This window comes from Phyllobates terribilis, unplaced genomic scaffold (assembly GCF_046119375.1).
Source record: "Phyllobates terribilis strain yellow unplaced genomic scaffold, ASM4611937v1 Scaffold_4__5_contigs__length_816908805, whole genome shotgun sequence".
NCBI lineage: Eukaryota > Metazoa > Chordata > Amphibia > Anura > Dendrobatidae > Phyllobates > Phyllobates terribilis.
The window spans coordinates 303899454-303919929 of record NW_027362764.1 but is presented as its reverse complement, the minus strand read 5'-3'; the positions used below and the strand labels follow the sequence as shown (position 1 = coordinate 303919929).

General features: G+C 41.8%; 1 protein-coding gene across 2 annotated transcripts in view; it reads left to right on the top strand.

Moving 5' to 3' along the window:
• ADCY1 (adenylate cyclase 1) overlaps positions 1-19736 on the top strand; it is a 743884-nt gene extending 724148 nt beyond the window's left edge. For both annotated transcript variants that reach the window (XM_073678356.1, XM_073678357.1), the window contains 3 exons: positions 4746-4860; positions 10574-10698; positions 14263-19736. In XM_073678356.1, the coding sequence (XP_073534457.1) occupies positions 4746-4860; positions 10574-10698; positions 14263-14601 (579 nt within the window). In that variant the 3' untranslated portion in view covers positions 14602-19736. The remainder of the gene's footprint in view (positions 1-4745; positions 4861-10573; positions 10699-14262) is intronic.
• The last annotated feature ends 740 nt before the right edge of the window (positions 19737-20476 follow it).

The following is a 20476-nucleotide window of genomic DNA, read 5'->3' as shown; positions in this document are numbered from 1 at the left end:
CACCCCTCATCCCCAATCCTGGTATGCATTGCTCCCCTCACCCCCAATCCTGGTATGTATGGCACCCCTCATCCCCATCCTGGTATGCATGGCACCCTCATCCCCAATCCTGGTAAGCATAGCACCCTTCACCCCCAATCCTGAAATGTATGGCACCCCTCACCCCCAATCCTGGTATGCATGGCACCCCTCACCCCCAATCCTGGTATGGATGGTACCCCTCATCCCTATCCTGGTATGCATGACACCCCACCCCTTATCCTCATCCTGGTATGCATGGTACCCCTCATCCCTATCCTAGTATACATGGCCCCTCATCCGAATCCTGGTATGCATGGCCCCCCCATATCCCCAATCCTGGTATGCATGGTACCCCTCATTCCTATCCTGGTATGCATGGCCCCATCATCCCCATCCTGGTATGCATGGCACCCCTCATCCCCAATCCTGGTATGCATGGCACCCCTCATCCCCAATCCTGGTATGCATGGCACCCCTCAACTCTAATCCTGCTATGCATGGCATCCCTCATCCCCAATCCTGCTATGCATGGCACCCCTCATCCCCAATCCTGGTATGCATGGCACCCCTCATCCCCAATACTGGTATGCATGGCACCCCTCATCCCCAATCCTTGTATGCATGGCACCCCTCATCCCCAATCCTTGTATGCATGGCACCCCTCATCCCCAATCCTGGTATGTATGGCACCCCTCATTCCCAGTCATGGTATGCATGGCATCCCTCATCCCCAATCCTGGTATTCATGGCGCGTCATCCCTCATCCTGGTATGCACGGTACCCCTCATCTCTCTCCTGGTATGTATGCCCCCCCATCCCCCAATCCTGGCATGTATGGCTTCCTCATCCCTCATCCTGGTATGCATGGTACCCCACATTCCTATCCTGGTATGCATGGTACCCCTCATCCCTATTCTGGTATGTATGGTACCCCTCATCCTGGTATACATGGCACCCCATCCCTCATCCTGGTATACATGGCACCCCTCATCCCAATTCTGGTATGTATGGCCTCCTCATCCCAGAAACCTGGTATGCATGGCACCCAATCCATCATCCTGGTATGCATGGCACTTCTCATCCCCAATCCTGGTATATATGGCTCCCTCATCCTTATCCTGATATGCATGACACCCCATCCCTTATCCTGGTATGCATGGTATCCCGCATTCCTAGCCTGGTATGTGTGGTACCCCTCATTCCCTTCCTGGTATGCATCGTACCCCTCATCCCTATTCTAGTATGCATGGTACCCCTCATCCTGGTATGCATGGTACCCCATCCCTCATCCTGGTATGCATGGTACCCCGCATTCCTATCCTGGTATGTATGGTACCCCTCATCCCTATCCTTGTATGCATGGCACCCCATCCCTCATCCTGGTATGCATGGTACCCCGCATTCCTATCCTGGTATGTATGGTACCCCTCATCCCTATCCTTGTATGCATGGCACCCCATCCCTCATCCTGGTATGCATGGTACCCCGCATTCCTATCCTGGTATGCATGGCACCCCTCAACCCTAATCCTGCTATGCATGGCATCCCTCATTCCCAATCCTGCTATGCATGGCACCCCTCATCCCCAATCCTGGTATGCATGGCACCCCTCATCCCCAATACTGGTATGCATGGCACCCCTCATCCCCAATCCTTGTATGCATGGCACCCCTCATCCCCAATCCTTGTATGCATGGCACCCCTCATCCCCAATCCTGGTATGTATGGCACCCCTCATTCCCAGTCATGGTATGCATGGCATCCCTCATCCCCAATCCTGGTATGCATGGCACCCCTCATCCCCAATCCTGGTATGCATGGCACCCCTCATCCCCAGTCCTGGTACGCATGGCACCCTTCATCCCCTGTCCTGGTATGCAAGGCACCCCTCATCCCCACTCCTGGTATGCATGGCACCCCTCATCCCCAATCCTGGTATGCATGGTACCCCTCATTCCAAATATGGTTTACATTGCACCCCTCATCCTAATCCTGGTATGTATGGTACCCAATCCCTCTTCCTGGTATGCATGGCACCACTCGTCCCCCAATCCTGGTATGCATGGCACCCCTCATCCCCAATCCTGGTATGCATGGCACCCCTCAACCCTAATCCTGCTATGCATGGCATCCCTCATCCCCAATCCTGCTATGCATGGCACCCCTCATCCATAATACTGGTATGCATGACACCTCTCATCCCCAATACTGGTATGCATGGCACCCCTCATCCCCATTCCTGGTATGCATGGCACCCCTCATCCCCAATCCTTGTATGCATGGCACCCCTCATCCCCAATTCTGGTATGTATGGCACCCCTCATTCCCAGTCATGGTATGCATGGCATCCCTCATCCCCATTCCTGGTATGCATGGCACCCCTCATCCCCAATCCTGGTATGCATGGCACCCCTCATCCCCAGTCCTGGTATGCATGGCACCCCTCATCCCCAATCCTGATATGCATGGTACCCCTCATTCCAAATCTGGTTTACATTGCACCCCTCTTCCTAATCCTGGTATGTATGGTACCCAATCCCTCATCCTGGTAAGCATGGCACCACTCATCCCCCAATCCTGGTATTCATGGCGCGTCATCCCTCATCCTGGTATGCACGGTACCCCTCATCTCTCTCCTGGTATGTATGGCCCCCCCATCCCCCAATCCTGGCATGTATGGCTTCCTCATCCTTCATCCTGGTATGCATGGTACCCCACATTCCTATCCTGGTATGCATGGTACCCCTCATCCCTATTCTGGTATATATGGTACCCCTCATCCTGGTATACATGGCACCCCATCCCTCATCCTGGTATACATGGCACCCCTCATCCCAATTCTGGTATGTATGGCCTCCTCATCCCAGAAACCTGGTATGCATGGCACCCAATCCATCATCCTGGTATGCATGGCACTTCTCATCCCCAATCCTGGTATATATGGCTCCCTCATCCTTATCCTGATATGCATGACACCCCATCCCTTATCCTGGTATGCATGGTATCCCGCATTCCTAGCCTGGTATGTGTGGTACCCCTCATTCCCTTCCTGGTATGCATCGTACCCCTCATCCCTATTCTAGTATGCATGGTACCCCTCATCCTGGTATGCATGGTACCCCATCCCTCATCCTGGTATGCATGGTACCCCGCATTCCTATCCTGGTATGCATGGTACCCCTCATCCCTATCCTGGTATACATGGCACCCCATCCCTCATCCTGGTATACATGGCACCCCTCATCCCAATTCTGGTATGTATGGCCTCCTCATCCCAGAAACCTGGTATGCATGGCACCCAATCCATCATCCTGGTATGCATGGCACTTCTCATCCCCAATCCTGGTATATATGGCTCCCTCATCCTTATCCTGATATGCATGACACCCCATCCCTTATCCTGGTATGCATGGTATCCCGCATTCCTAGCCTGGTATGTGTGGTACCCCTCATTCCCTTCCTGGTATGCATCGTACCCCTCATCCCTATTCTAGTATGCATGGTACCCCTCATCCTGGTATGCATGGTACCCCATCCCTCATCCTGGTATGCATGGTACCCCGCATTCCTATCCTGGTATGTATGGTACCCCTCATCCCTATCCTTGTATGCATGGCACCCCATCCCTCATCCTGGTATGCATGGTACCCCGCATTCCTATCCTGGTATGTATGGTACCCCTCATTCCTATCCTGGTATGCATGGTACCCCTCATCCCTACTCTGGTATGCATGGCACCCCTCACCCCCCAATCCTGGTATGCATGGTCCCCTCACCCCCCAATCCTGGTATGCAAGGTCCGCTCACCCCCCAATCCTGGTATGCATGGTCCCCTCAAACCCCAATCCTGGTATGTATGGTACCCCTCATCCTGGTATGCATGGCACCCCATTCCTCATCCTGGTATGCATGGTACCCCTCATCACCCAATCCTGGTATGCATGGTACCCCTCATCCTCCAATCCAGGTATGCTTGGTATCCCTCATCTCCCAATCCTGGTATGTTTGGCCCCCTCACCCCCCAATCCTGGTATGTATGGCACCCCTGATCCCTTTCACGCTGCACACATACAGAAAATAAACACTTATACTCACCTTTCTTCCCTGTGCTCCAGAGCTGCTGTGTCCTGTTCTGCCGGAGGCCGGGGGAGGAGTGCGGCGCCGGAATATGCGCGTTCCCATACCGCGCTGTCTGGCGCCATTTTGCTGAAGACACACTGCAAATGTGTCTTCAGTAAAATGGCGCTGGATAGCGCTATGCGCATGCGCCGATTCCGACGCCTCACTCCTGCCCCAGTCTCCGGTGAAGAGAGGCGCCGCGGCAACGCTCGTCCCGGGCAGGTAAGTATGTAAGTATGGCGCCGGAGATAGCGGTATGCGTTCAGTGTCTACGCTTACCGTGATGTCCGGCGCCATACACACTTCTCTTACCTGTAACGGCTCCATGCGTGCTTCTGTCTAGAGCCAGACTGTGCAGGCGTGTCGCGCTTGCACAGTCTATAAAGGCTTCAGACAGAGACACGCATCTCCCGTTATATTATAGATGTGGCCCTTCTGTTATTACACAAATTCCGTTTATCAGTTCTGAGAATGGAACAGAGTAAGCGAATTCAGAAACGCAGGAGTCAGTTAAAGATGTTGTTTTCTCAAACACTCTTAAATGTTCGGAACTGCTTCGTTTTAGGTGTATAATTTTACTCTTTATTGTTTTATTCTCCTTGCAGGCAAAGAAATCGATTTATGCTCATCTAAGCACACTTGCAGATTTTTCTATTGAGATGTTTGATGTCCTTGATGAGATCAACTATCAGTCTTACAACGATTTTGTTCTGAGAGTGGGTAAGATTCTAGTTCATTAAATTCATTTTTAAACTACAGCACTAAAATGTATTTATATGTTTACAGCATATTTTGTAGTTTATTTGGAAGTACAAAAGCTGCCCTTTGTCTTGAAATTGCATTAGTAAGGCCACGGCCCCACTATCAGTATTTGTTCAGTATTCAGTCAGTATTTTTTGTCAGGAGTGGGAGACAAAACCAGGTGAGGAACAATCAGAGAACAGGTATAATAGAAACAAGTCACCAATTCTGTATTTATCACCCACTCTTGGTTCTGTCTCCCACTCCTGAGAAAAAATACTGACCGAATACTGACCAAATACTGATAGTGGGGCCATGGCATTATACTGAGTTACAGCTTGTATTTTTACTTCTGCTGATTAGTATGGAAAACCACAAACAAGCATGTAAATATACTCCAAAGCATATTACTGAGTTCCCGTAATGTTAAGGGAGTGTTTTCCTACATGTTTTATATGTAAAATTATGAATTATCATTACTGCAATGTTAATACAAACCTTTATTTTAAGTTACATATTGCCCCAGTGTGTTATTAAATTAAAAAATGGCACATACTCACCTATGGACCCCCCGCCACTCCTCTGTCCTGCAGTCCGAGTCTCCTGTTAGTCTCTTCTTTTCTTCCTGCTCAGGCATCACCTCGCTGCTGCAGCCAATCACTGCATATTGATTACCACTGCAGCGAACGATTGGCTGCAGCAATAAGGTGATGCAGCCAATGGGTTACCGCAAAATCCAGTGATAAGCCTCACTGGTCAAGTGCTGATCAGGCAGGAAGACAAGTCGAAGAAGCCAGCAAGAAACCCAGTCAGCAAGATATAGGAGTGGCGAGGGATGCATAGCATGTGCTATTTTTCTTTAATAATACACTTGAGCTATATATAAATTATTAAAAGGGGTGGAGAACCAATTTAATGATTTAATCTCAAGGCTTCATTTTGAGGTCTGTGAGTAACTTATGTCTTATAATTGTGTTTTTTACAGGCAGAACACGTACCTGTTAAAGTCTATGAGGATGTTCAAATGTCCGTGTTTATTTATAGACCATGTCCATTTTTGATACGAGTAATGGATCAAAATTGCTCATGCAAGTATATAGGCCCCATGAAAATCATGGACCGTACATAGATGACATCAGTGTGCAGTCCATGTACTGTCCATGATTTCCATTGCAAAGGAGAAGCTTTGTAATGTATTCATTTAATTTTGTCATACATGAAAATCGCTAATGAAATTCTGATGGCAAAACTGACAGTCAAAGATCACAGCCATTGGGGTCATGCTGAACCCACCATGCTGTTTCTATCAGTAACAGCCCTCTGCTGCTCCCTATCGTCTGGACAATTATGCAATTGACTGACGATTAACAGAGAAGGTTGCAGGCTGTTTCCACTACTAGTTATTGGATAACTAACAGTGATCATATTGTATGTACACCTCCGATTCCAATGCATGGAACATATGTATATACCCCCGGTATGGTCTCTGCAAGCTCTGCTGTAACAAAACTAACTACTCGCTGCCACCACCAATGTTTACAGGCCAATTAGATATCTGGTTTCCGGTAGCGCATGGCTTTCAGGAGTGTGGTTTACAGAACAAAAGGAACAGAACTATTACATTTTATATTTAATCCTGAGAGATAGGCAGTGTTTATAAAAAATAAACAAAGAATTTTACAAAGGGGACAAAAGAATACAGCATATACAATTACATAAATTAAAAGGATAAACGAAAGAAAATAACTAAACCTAATGTCACGATGGTGTTGGGACAATGGTCGCTAACCAGGTCCCTAGAACTAGGGGTGCCCTAGTCTATCCCTGCCCCCCGGATTACTCCTGAAAGTGGAGACGCCGGGTTCACGTGCCTTGCTATACTCCTATTTCAACCCTTATCTGTCCCCTCCCCCACCCAGGGTAGTGGGAAGCTGAAGTGTATAGGAACACACTAACCAGGCAAACAAAGGAAGCCGGACAGGGATAAATTAAAATACCAACCATACAAAATTCACACACCAAAGAGTAGTAGGACACAGGGGAGTTAAAGGAAGGAGAAACCAAATAGGAGAAGATAAGAATGTGCATACAGACAAAACTCAAACAATCTCCTGACAAATCTCCAAAACGCCAACTCCAACCACAAACTACATCTCCAACTCCAGAACCAGGCAGTAAGAGCTAACACTGACAATCCCTAAGTGACAGAGGCGAGCATGTATAGCAGAGAGGAGTGGCCAACACTGAACAGCTGAGTTAATCCAGGTAGGAAAGCTCCAGGAGCTTCAACTAAACAGATGAACCCAATCTTCTGGCCCCTTTCTGTCGCAGTATCCCCGTGACACCCGACGTCACTGCAATGGCTTCAGAGCTTAGCAAATGGAAGCAATCTGATTGAAAATGTCCATAAACATGGATCATGCCTACACAGTGATGTATCTTCCAGCATTGAACCCAGATCATAAATAGCCTTGTCTTTTTATCAGCACCTAAGTTATACCCACACACCTCCCCTTGATGACTCATAACAGGGCTGGTCATGGGATGTGGCTTCAGTTTCAGAAAATTATAAGATTCCCAACATTTACAATATCTTCACTCCTGACGATCACAGGCACTCAATATCGCCATCATATTTTTTATTGTGATTTTACCTTTTTATAGATAGGAAACATGGCATGGCTGTTGTCAGCTATCTGTCCACTATTAATTTGGGGCTGATTATCATGTCTCACAGTTGTGAAAAATGTGCATATTCTTCCCCTACTAGCTTTAAAGTTGAAAAATGTATATCCCATCAATATCGGATTGACACAAACCCCAAAATTCATTTATGACCATCGGCACCAAACCGACTAGTTGCAGACGTCCAGTTTCCTCTGAAGACAACAAGAGTTACCTCTAAAGGTGTTAGATTTTCACTTCCCTTCCTCTCAAATGTATAAATCTCAGTCTTCCTGACTTCTTCCCATGATAGATATCATGTTTTAGTTATTTGGTCACCTCAGGCAGTCCCAGCCTCAAAGGGAGTTTTAATTAGTTTTGCCACCTGCTAGCTGTGCGTAATTTTTCATATGTTAAACATGTGGTTTTATTACCAAAGGGTTTAGGTTTGTAAGCACTCTTTCTCCTGGGGATTTTAATTTTTCTATGCCACAGACACTGACCAAACACTGATGAGAATCGCATCCAAAATACTGATGTCTGTGTTTTTGCATATGTGAAAAATCACAGGAATCTGAATAAGGCCTAAAGGGATCCTCATTGAAACATAGATCAAATTTTTGGATTAATAATATATCAAGTAGCAAATATATTATTAGTAAATATATTAATTAATTAGTAAATCACATTTATTCTTTCTATGAGTTAATTGCTTTAGTACATTAATATGGCTACTGTCTTGTTAATCTGGACTCACATATCGTTTGCCACTATATTCAAGCCCAGAACATTAAGCCAAGCATTATTGTTGTGGATTGTAGGGTTGCTAGATTGGACTAGTAAAATAGGTATGGCAGAAGTACAATGTGTTTTCTTAATGATTAAAAAATAAAAATACCACATAAAGGACGTGACAAGAAAAGCTAAGTATGTATACTCTCCAAAAGACAGCCCCTCAGCAGGCCTTAGTATTCGCATTGTGTGTATGGGTATAATATTGGTTTATTTAAACAAATGTGCAAAAATGCAGTAGGAAAATTAGGACAATGGGCACTTAAACTGGCTTCCTTGTTTGTAGTGCATAAATAATGAAAAAAATGGTGTTATTAAGGTGTTATACTACAGTATATCACAGATCGATCAATTTACAGATATACAGACTCTGCAGGTCCCCAAACTCTGCCTTAGGCCTTTATATTCCTTTCCTAATGAATACCACATATTGGGTATCTGTGTGCTCAGGAGAAATTCCACAACAAATTTTGGGGTCCATTTTCTCCTTTACCATTGTGTAAGTAAAAAAAAATGGGTCTAAAGGTACATTTTTGTGAAGAAAAGTTAAATGTTTATTTTTTCCTTCCACATTTCATTAATTCCTGTGAAGCACCTGAAGGGTTAATAAACATCTTGAATGTGGTTTTGAGCACCTTGAAGGGTGCAGTTTTTAGAATGGTGTCACTTTTGGGTATTTTCTGTCATATAGACCCCCCAAAATCACTTCAATTGTGATGTGGTCCCTAAAAAAAATGGGTTTGTAAATTTTGTTGTAAAAATGAGAAATCGCTGGTCAACTTTTAACCCTTATAACTTCTTAACAAAAAATAATTATGTTTCCAAAATTGTGCTGATGTAAAGTAGACATGAGGGAAATGTTATTTATTAACTATTTTGCGTGCCATCACTCTCTGATTTAAGGGCATAAAAATTAAGTTTGAAAATTGCAAAATTTTCACAATTTTTGCCAAATTTCCAATTTTTTCATCATATGAAAGTCATATGAAATAAATTTTACCACTATCATGAAGTACAACATGTCATGAAAAAACAGTCTCAGAATCACCGGGATCCTTTGTAGCATCCCAAAGTTATTACCTCATAAAGTAACGCTTGTCAGAATTAAAAAAATTGGCCTGGTCAGGCAGGTGAAAACAGCCTTCGGGGGTGAAAGGGTTAATAGTGACTATGATAGTCCTTCCTGATTGGCTGTGTTAGACCATGTGATATAATAGCTGCAAGGCATTATGGTCTGACAATGTGAGCCTGCTATTTTTTAGCGACCTGCGATATTTTTTTTTATGGATCTGCGTGAATCTAATCAGTTGAAATTGACTTGTGAATTTCATGAAATTCGACTTGAAGTTTATTAGTAGTCGATTATCACTAGACATTTCTAATAATGTTTTACACCAAGCCTATAATGATGACAAGGGGGCATCCACTATGCTTAAAGGAAAGAATGTTAAACATTGTTACAGATGGAAAACATTTACTGGAGGAGCAGTGAGAAAATTGAACTCTGCCACATGATTATGTGATGGTTGATTAATTGAACAAGTTCAAGAAGGAGCTTAATATAATTTTACAAGTTATGGATGCAAGATTTCTAGAGACTGGGTGCAGATCCAGAGATTTATTCTGTTTGACATATTTGGGGTTAAAAGTGAATTTTACTTAATGTGATGCAAATATCATCTGCCCCTTGGGTATTTGCCTTCCTCTGCCTTAACATGGTCGGATTATAGGGTGGATTTATAGACCTGTGTTTTTTCAACCTATGAAACTATGTACGGTATTTACATTCCCATAAAATTCTTAGTCCAAGACTGACATAAATGAGACATAAATGACAAAGTGAAAAGTGATTGATGTCTTGTGGCTTGCTGTGCAAAGATTATTTCTTTATTTCTGCATTACATTAAATGTCTGATGCCTTGTGGTCAGTGCTATACCCATTCAGTTGTAAAGATTCTGTTTGATTCCAGATACAAGAGCGTTCAGTTTTCCACCTCTTCTTATTCCTGTGAGTAAGGCTGCTGATCAGAGTGGGGAGCAGGGGGAAGTATGGAATGACTGTTGCTGTGGATCAAGTACCTGTAAAAAAAAGAGCATATGAGTTAGGAAATAAGGGTTAAAATTGTAAACTAAACTTGAACAATCACAGTTAAATCCACCAGTCTTCACATTTTATCACTGCATATATAAAATTTTATATTTATGCAATGTAACATTGTGTTAAACTTTTTTTCAGGTATCAATGTGGGCCCTGTAGTTGCAGGAGTCATTGGTGCCCGGCGGCCTCAATATGATATTTGGGGCAATACAGTAAATGTTGCTAGCAGAATGGACAGCACAGGGGTTCAAGGGAAAATCCAGGTAAAGTTTAATTTTATTTATTTTTGTTGGGTTTTAGCTTTTGTTGTTTTTAAAATGAATGTAACAAAGTTCATCCAACTCTGTCTGCTGGCAACATGAAGCAGTGACAGACACCCTGATTCCAGTCTTTTCTTTGTGAAGATGCAATCTTTTTAGTTAAATTATATGTATATACTTGCAGTGCCCAACATTCTGAATGAGATGTCCAGTGTATTAATGATATGTAGGCTCTCCAGCCTCATCCCCCTCTCTCAATCCCTTACTTTGATGTTTTCTCCCTATGCACTGTAGTCGGGAGAAAGGTATCCATGACAGGAGGGAGGTAGGAGCCTGCATACTTTAGACAAGGATGTCAAACTCAAATAAGCAGGGGGCCAAAATGAAAAACTTGGAAAAGTTGCATACCAACCTTGATATTTATTATAAAATGTCTACAATTGAGGAAGTTTTCCTTGTCATCAAATATAACAATAAACCTTAACTTAAAGGGGTTGTCCCATGAACAAAGTACATTTTAATTAATAGATCTTAAAAGTTGTTTATGGGCAGGGTCGTACACAGAAATCATGCCCCATAGCAGAAGTTCTAATTGGGCCCACTGCATCCCCCCCAAAAAAACCCTTAATATTCAGTAGAGTCACAGAAGAGAATATTTGCAGTCCTTATAAAGTAGTTTTCCTCATATTGAAGCCCCTAGATTGCCCCATAAAGTATGATGTCAACAAAAGTGCCCTTAAAGACAGTATGATAACCCCAGAGTGAACTCCTCTACAGTACCCTGCACACAGTCAGTATGATGACCCTGCTATACCACCCCACAACCCACCTGGCAAAGTATGGAGATCCCCAACCCAGTATGATACTCTAACTGTGATCCCCACACAACCCTTCACACAGCATAATGGGCCCCACACAGCCCTCCACACAGTGTAATGGGCCCCACACAGCCTCGACACAGTATATATTAATGGGCCCCTCATAGCCCTCCACACAATATAATTGGCCTCACACAGCCCTCCACACAGTATAATGGGCCCACACAGCCCTTCACACAGTATAATGGGTCCCACATAGTCTTCCATACAGCATAATGGGCCCCACATAGTACTCCATGCAGTATAATGAGCCCTAAATAGTCCTGCATACCAAATCATGGCCCCACATAGTCCTCCATACAGTGTAATGGGCCACATATACAGTGGCATGTAAACCCGTGGTCAAAGTTACTGTTATTGTGAACAGTTAAGCAAGTTGAAGATGAAATGATCTCTAAAAGGTCTAAAGTTAAAGATGACAAATTTCCTTTGTATTTTAGGCAAAAAAATATATATTTTGTCATATTTTTCATTTTAAAAATTGCAAAAAGGAAAATGGCTGATGCAAAAGTTTGGGCACTCTTGGAGAGCTGTGTGCTCAGATAACTTTGACCAATGTTTCAGACCTTAATTAACCTGTTAGGGTTATGTCTTGTTCACTATCACCATTAATACAAATGCAGAGGTGATTGGGTGGCATTCCATGTCCTGTAAAAATCTTCTTTATTGAGTAAGAATCACAGCATGTATGCGGGGGGAGCGGGTCACCGTGTGGACGATGGCTGTTTTGCGTACAAACGAAGCTTCAACGGGTCCAGGTACCTTGCATTTGTATTTCTCCAAGACTATGCCAGTCTAGGGTGTTGCACCTGTTGTCCTGGAAGCTGATCAGCTGCACTTAAATCCTTGTGCTCTAATCAAGGTATGTTAGCTCTGAATAGTGCCGGTTTTCCTTTATCTATTGCTCATTATCATTGTTAGGAAAGGCCAAGTGATGCAAATTTCCCATCATTATAAAAACCCAGCCTCCCTTAACCTTGTGCCAGAAAACAGCAGCCATGGGTTCTTCTAAGCAGCTGCCTAGCACTCTGAAAATGAAAATGGTGGAGGTCCACAAAGCAGGAGAAGTCAAACAAAATGTAAAAAAAAATCTGAAGTTGAAAAGAGGATGGCTTCTACAAATGGATAATGATCCTAAACACGTCACAATCCACATTAGACTATCTTGAAAGGCTCAAACTGAAGGTTTGAGATGGCCCTCACAGTCCCCTGGTCTGAACTGCTTTGAAAATCTGTTGCTATACCTTAAAATGGCAGTGCATGCAAGATGACTCAGGAATCTCACAGAACTGGAAGACTTTTCCAAGGAAGAATGGATGAAAATCCTTCAAACAAGAATCGGAATCGAAAGACTTTAGCGTGGCTGCAAAAAGCATTTTCAAGCTGTGATACTTACAAAAGGGGGTGCTACTAGGTAATAACCATGCAGGGTGCCCAAACTCTTGCTTCAGTCTATTTTCCTTTTTGTAATTTTTAAAATGTAAAAGATGAATATATATATATATATATATATATATATATATATTTTTTTTTTTTGCCTAAAATACAAAGGAAATGTGTCATATTTAACTTTAGGCCTTTTAGAGATCATTTAATCTTCAACTTGCTTAACTGTTCACAAAAACAGTAATTTTGACCAGGAGTGCCCAAACTTTTACATGCCACTGTAATGGGCCCCACAGTGTCCTCCATACAGTATAATGGGCCCTATATTCAAAAAAATAAATAAATACTCACTCTCCCCACTCCCCCGCTGTTTCGGTCTTGGCAGCTAGCGCTCTGAAGCTCTTCACTGCTCAAAACAGTAGATACGAAATAGTGACTTTATCACACCAGCTGCGCTGAGACAGACGCTGAGGGAGCATGTTGGGGGAGGGAATAGGTGGCTTCCCTCTTCTTTCACTGATTTCAACTGTATCAGCATCCAGGATGCCCATACAGTTGAAAGTGCAATGCCAGGAAGGAGGGGCATTGCGGGCCAAATATAATCACCCTGTGGGCCAGATTTGGCCAGTGGGCCAGAGTTTAACATGTATGCTTTAGAAGGAGTACACTGAACTGATTGCGTATCTGTTGACTTCACGCTACTATTCGGTAGAGTAGCATGTACCTGCTGACAGATTCTTTTTAAAGGGATTGTCTGCTCTTTGTAGCACATTATTAATGGGACAAGTGAACAAGTGTGGGGCATAAAAAAAAAACCCACCATATTCAGTTTTCGGACTTAGCGGCTCCTCTATATCCTGCATTGTGTCCTCCACCAGTGTTCTGTTTTCCATGACCACTGATTGGCTGCAGATGTCTGAGCTGAAAAAAACTGTGAGGTCACTGTTAATTCCACTGTGGGTGAAGCGTGACCTCTACAGCTAATCATCAGGCCCACCATGGCTACAGTTGTCACCTGATGCCTGGTACAAGAAGGGGAAGCATGAAGGTTCAGTGTCAGTCCAGTAGGTGTGTTTTGACTTTTTTGTTTTATTTTTGCACCACGCTGGGTTTATTAATAGTTGCTTTTTAATTAGAATTGTTGCCATTATAACATAAATAAAATGGCCTGTAACTTTCTCTTAAGTGGCAACTATGGCTACAGAGACAGAAATAAAGAATTATTAACAGTAGCAAATATTGAAAATGAAGAGATAATAATTATCTATACACTAAATGACAGCCAAAATTATTTCTTTCTTAGGTAACTGAAGATGTTCATCGTCTTTTAAAAAGATGCAATTATGAATTTGTTTGCCGGGGTAAAGTCAGCGTTAAAGGCAAAGGAGAAATGTTAACTTATTTCCTTGAAGGAAAAGTTGATGGCATAAATGCACAAACTCGATCTTTAAACTTGGAAAGGAAAATGTATCCTTATGGTAGAACAAACATTCAAACAAAGCTGGGTACTAGTTGTCCAACAGTATCATCAACAGCAGGTTTTGCTGTCAGCCCTACAATGACCTCCCTTCAAGCTACAACATCTCATGCAAATCAGACTCTACATTACCTTCCCTCTGTGCCTGCAGTTGAAGAGGCATAAAACAAATACTTGTTTGCGCCATCTACAAATAGCTTAATGCAATTGCCTGTTCTAGTAATAAATAAGGGTTCAAGAGATGTCACAAAACCAAGGATAAATTATCCAACCAAAGAGAACTATGGAGACTGTAAGAATGGAAAAAATCAAGGGCTAACAATTGTGTTAGGTCTTCAGGGAGCAAGAGTCATGCTTCGGTTTCTAATAGCCGGTGACTGATTTAATAGGATTTAAGAAACCAAATTCAAGCAATCATTGTGTAATGATAATGAAAAAGTGTATGCGTATACTTTAAAAACATATAGACGGGATACATTCATCAAAGTTACTTCTTTAATTGCAAAGAGGTAATCGAAAATTACTGCAAAAACAAACATTAATGGATATGTTGTTTTACAAAAGATAACTAATTTTCCTTCTTGAATGTAGTCCCAGTGTGTTTGCTGAAGCACCAACACAATCTGTGGGTTTGTTTGAGGATACTCCCCTAGGACTTCCACTTTTGAGTCGCTTTGAGTTAACATTACGAAGGTGCTAATATTTGAAAGTTAAATCACTTGTAATGTTGATATCATACCAGATACTTTTGCACACACTGAATGAAATTGTATTGTTTTGTCTAGGCAAAAAAAAAAAGATTATTTCATCTTACCATGCTTTTGCATGTAGTTCACATCTTTGCATGAAACTTTGATAAATACACAGCAGCAAAATGAGGAAAACAATGATTTGGACTCAGGGTTAGACAGCTAACTGAAAAAAGCATAAAGGCGAATGCTAAAATCAGTGTCTGTATAAGACAATGCTGAGAGTGGTTCTAAATGTCCACAATACATGTGGCACTTTCACAACTAAAACTTGTGCCACTACAAACACTAAAAAAAGACTGCGGATTATGCAAGAGGGTTACAGTCCTCCATTTCTCCTTGACATGTTTGCTAATCACTGGAAGCCAAGTTGTTAGTTACAAATCGATTTGTATAGCAGTAATAAGATCTTAAAGAAAAATGTTTACAATATACATATCCATCTTTCTTTTCTAATTGATTAACCCTAAGCAGGACCTTTTGCCTTCACACAGTGATTTATCTTGAGAATGCAGCAGTATTGTAAGAATACTTCTGTAAACTAGTGGACAGATTGCATGTAACAAAAAGCAATCATCAAATTATAATATCCACACAATACCTAATAATATCTTGACACATTGAAATAATTCAAACAATTTCCTCTTAAATTGAATCTTTTTTAATCTCTTATATTTACATACTTAGAGTTGCCCTGAAATACACAATTTAGGCTGCATCTTAAAAAAGTTAAAAGTAAAAAAATGCACTTTTTAGTAAGATTTTACTTGCTTTTTTTTTAGGCTGTATTAAAAATATAAAATGCACTTCATGCATTCATTTTGCGTTGTATAATTTTTGGGGTCAGTGGCTTCTTTTTTTTTCAAATAGAATCCTTCTTCGCATACTCTACTGATTTTTGCTCAACATACTGATGTAAAATGTTTATAAAATCTGTCAAATATTAATAGGATTAAAGAAGATCCTTTCTATAGAATTCATTTTACTGTCCACTTCTTGCAGCTCTTTTTTGTTATCTTGTGTTTTGCTCAGGTGAGAGAGATCACATTAGCTAAAGGATGCAAATAAATACTATTATATTCAGGGCCCGACTCATTAAGGTGTTTGTGCCAGAATTCTGAAGTAAAAGACCTTAAAATGTTACAACTTTTATTGTCTACTCGAAATTGCACTTTTGGTGTTTTTATGCCAGCTCCGGTCAGCTTTGACAACGTGGGAGAAGCTTGGGCGTAGAGAAGCCAGCTTTGCAAACTCATCACAGTTCAGTTTTACATGTAACACGAACACAATGCAGTTTTATAGTATTCTGTACAATGTCTCCATGTATGTTTAGTGTGCCCACAAGTACTTTATCTGACTATTTAAGAGATTAAGCTCAAAAGTATATGTACCAAGTTATTACCCTAATAATGCCAATGGTTCATTAGATCAAGTTAGTTACTTTGCATTATTTTACATTTAAATGTATTTATAGTTGTACTATATTAAATGTATTTATAGTTGTACTATATTGAATGTATTTATAGTTGTATGTGACTATAGTATCCAGAATACACATTTATTTACAATTCTAAATTCTTCATTATAAGGAAATAATATTTTTCTTTAACTAATACCCTGAAATCTGTGTAATTATATGAAAATATAAACATTAACCCTGAAAAACACAGCGATAGCCCTTTTAGTTTGCATTATTTAAGCGCTGATTGACACGCACGTTTCTTTTTATAATTTTTACACACTTGTTAGAAATACGATAAATTGTAATATTTTTGTTTATTAAGAAACTTTTTTTATTTAGTCAGTTTTTTGACAAGTGCTTTTACTTCACTTTTTCTAGTTCAAATACCACAAACCACATACGGGCCATATTTATTAATACTTTAGCAACCAATCACAGCAAAGCTTTTATTTTACCAGAGCTGTATAAAAAATGAAAGTTGTGCCCTCATTTTTTAGCAATCGGCAAAAAGACAGTTTATCTTTTGGACAGTTTTGATAAATTATGCTTTCTGTATGTAGTGCATTTTATATTTCAAGGTAGACTGAAAGTAACATCTGGCCACCAAAAAAATTGGAATAAAAAGCCGTTAATAACATGACAGTTAAAAAATTGCATATGAACCAGATTACATGTGATATTTACTGTGTATGGGCAATAGGCGAAGATGTAATTCCTTATTCACTATTTTGCAACTAGAGCTCACAACACAAAAATTTTGTAAAGTGTGAAAAACATAAACTAGAATAGAAGAGCACAGATAAAGGAAAATGTGTATATCACTGTTGCCTGCAAGGAGCTTTCTGTGCTCAGCAATAAATAGGAGAATGCTAAATGTAATATATCTTTTGTAACTAAAATGTAACCTTCCTGTCATCCATTTAATATTGAGCTTCCAAAGAGGTTGAAGAAAAAATACTTCTTACAGCCTTCAATGAAATAGCACCATGGAAACTTTTTAGGGTACCGTACAGCGCTGTGTACTAAGATAGCACTTTATAATCAGACAATCATACCTTTCCATTGTACCTTATAGAAAAATATACAGAGGAAGTGGCACTAATATGCGAGATCTGATTTTTAACCTGTTGTACATGCATTCCATAAGAAAAACGTGACCAAATTTTAGTACAAATAAGCAGCCAGTTTACTTTTTTTTTTTAAATCAAACTCATGTTAGTTTTTAGATTTTCTCTTTTACTATTTTGTATAAGATTTGTATCCATTTAAATGTGTGTTACCAAGGAAGTATTGACCTTAACTTCTTTAAATATGGTATTTATTTTGTAATTCTTACTGTTTTTACATGTATTTCAATATCTTTAATACATTTGTATAATTTGTCACATAGCGTGTATTAAAGGGTTGTCCCAAATAAGACTTGTTGACGTAGCAATAAGAAACATTCATGAAAGTATCATTGATGGAGATAAAGCCAGTGGTTTTGATCATTCATATGAAGTAGATATGCATGAAAAATCATTTTTTAGATTACTGCTCTATTGCTCTATACTGTGAATTTTAAAACTGATGTGATCACCAATATAATTATTGCAAAAAAAGTTTACTTCTTTTAAGAAAAGTTTCGCTTCTGCTCCAGTCCTCATACAACCTGAGGTTCCACAGCAATTCATTGTGAAAGTAGATGCATCAGAGGTAAGGGTACGGGTAGCGGTTATATTGTCAGAGGGTTTGTCCCCAAGTAAATGGCGTCCATGAGGTATAGGAAAAGTTTTATTTGCATCCAGAAAAACAGTTGTTAATCACATGTGGGAAAGTCCATTCTAAATATATTTCTATCAGACTCACATTTATGTTTGCTCACAAATGTAGGGATGGCTGGTACTGTCACGTGTTGTCCTCCAATCCTATGCTGCAGGTGCCAATAGAGTAATACAGATGTTTGTAATTAGGGACACTCTGACTAGAAGACTAGATTTTCAGATACTCACATGTTAGTACATCAATTTAAGTTATAAATACCATGGGGTAAAATAAATGCACAGGACATATACAGTATACACATAAGCTACCGTATTTTTCGGACTATAAGACGCACCGGACCATAAGACGCACCTAGGTTTTAGAGGAGGAAAATAATAAAAAAAACCTGTAAGTAAAAAATGTGGTCATGATGCACTTTTAAGGGGGAGGAGGTCTTCTGCTGACACTGGTATAGGGGTAATGTCCCCCAATTCTGACAATATCCCCCATCCTTGCATATATGCCCCCCCTTCCTTTAATACATGGTCCCCATCCTGGTATACCTGGCACCCCTCCATCCTGGCATGCATGGCACCCCTCATCCCCAATCCTGGTATGAATGGCACCCCTCATCCCCAATCCTGGTATGCATGGCTCCCTCATCCTTATCCTGGTATGCATGGCACTCGTCATCCCAAATCCTTGTATGCATGGCACAGTAATCCCCATCCTGGTATGCATGGCACCCCTCATCCCCAATCCTGGTATGCATGGTACCCCTCATCCCTATCCTGGTATGCATGGCACCCCATCTCTCATCCTGGTATGCATGGCACCCCTCATCCCCAATTCTGGCATGCATGGCACCCCTCATCCCTATCCTGATATGCATGGCCCCCCTCATCCCTATCCTGGTATGCATGGTACCCCTAATCCCTGTCCTGGTATGCATGGCACCACTCATCCCTGTCCTGGTATGCATGGCCCCCTCATCTTTATCCTGATATGCATGGCTCCCCTAATCCCTGTCCTGGTATGCATGGCACCCCTAATCCCTGTCCTGGTATTCATGGTCCCCCTAATCCCCATCAAGATGCACATACAAAAAAAATAATCACTCCTACTCACCTCTCTTCTCTCCTCCAGCGCTGCGTCCTGTCTGCCTGCACTGATCTCTCCATGTGAGCCGTGCATGACGTCACTGCCATGCGCGGCTCACAAGGAGAGATCAGCAGCCGGAAGTCACTGCTCCCCACGCCGGGTCTGTGTGTGCGGGGAGCAGTGACTTCATTCTCCTTCATAGCCGGCACACAGCGGAGCCTGCGGCTCCTGCTGCTGCCAGCTATCTCCTGTGCCCGCTCATTAAAGGGCATGAATATTCACCCCTCTCCACACCCATGGGCGTGGAGAGAGGTTGAATATTCATTCCCTTTAACAGCGGGCACAGGAGATAGCCGGCAGCAGCAGGAGCCGCGCTTCGCTCCGCTGTGTGCCGCTATTAAGGAGCATGAATATTCAGTGCTCCCCATGCCAAATGGGCGTGGGGAGCAGTGAATGTTCATTTTCTTTAGCAGCGGGGACAGTGTAGGCTGCAGCTGGTAGCTGCTGCCTCCCGTGCCCCGCTCCTCCACCGCTACCGCTCCCCCCCACCCCATATATATATACACCCCCCCCTCAACATTCGGACTATAAGATGCACCCCCCATTTTCCTCCAAAATTTTGGAGGAAAAAAGTGCGTCTTATGGTCCGAAAAATAAGGTAATCATTTTAATTTTATTACAAAAAAAATAAATTTTACTCAGGGGAACACTGACTCTTATTAAAAAGACTCATCTCATTATGGAGACTTATTTTCAAGTCTATGAAATATGCAAAGTAGCTCTTGTCAGATAAACCAGAGACTCATCTGTAGACACCACTGTTTGGGGTTCTTACCCCTCATCAGTACAAATCAGGTTACTGTTTGGCCAAATTAATTGCCATAAACACAAATCAGAGTGGATACTGACTCTCATTGAAGAAACCTAAGTTCGGAGACTTATTAAATCTATAGATAGGTCTCTGGTTTCTCTGATAGAAGCTACT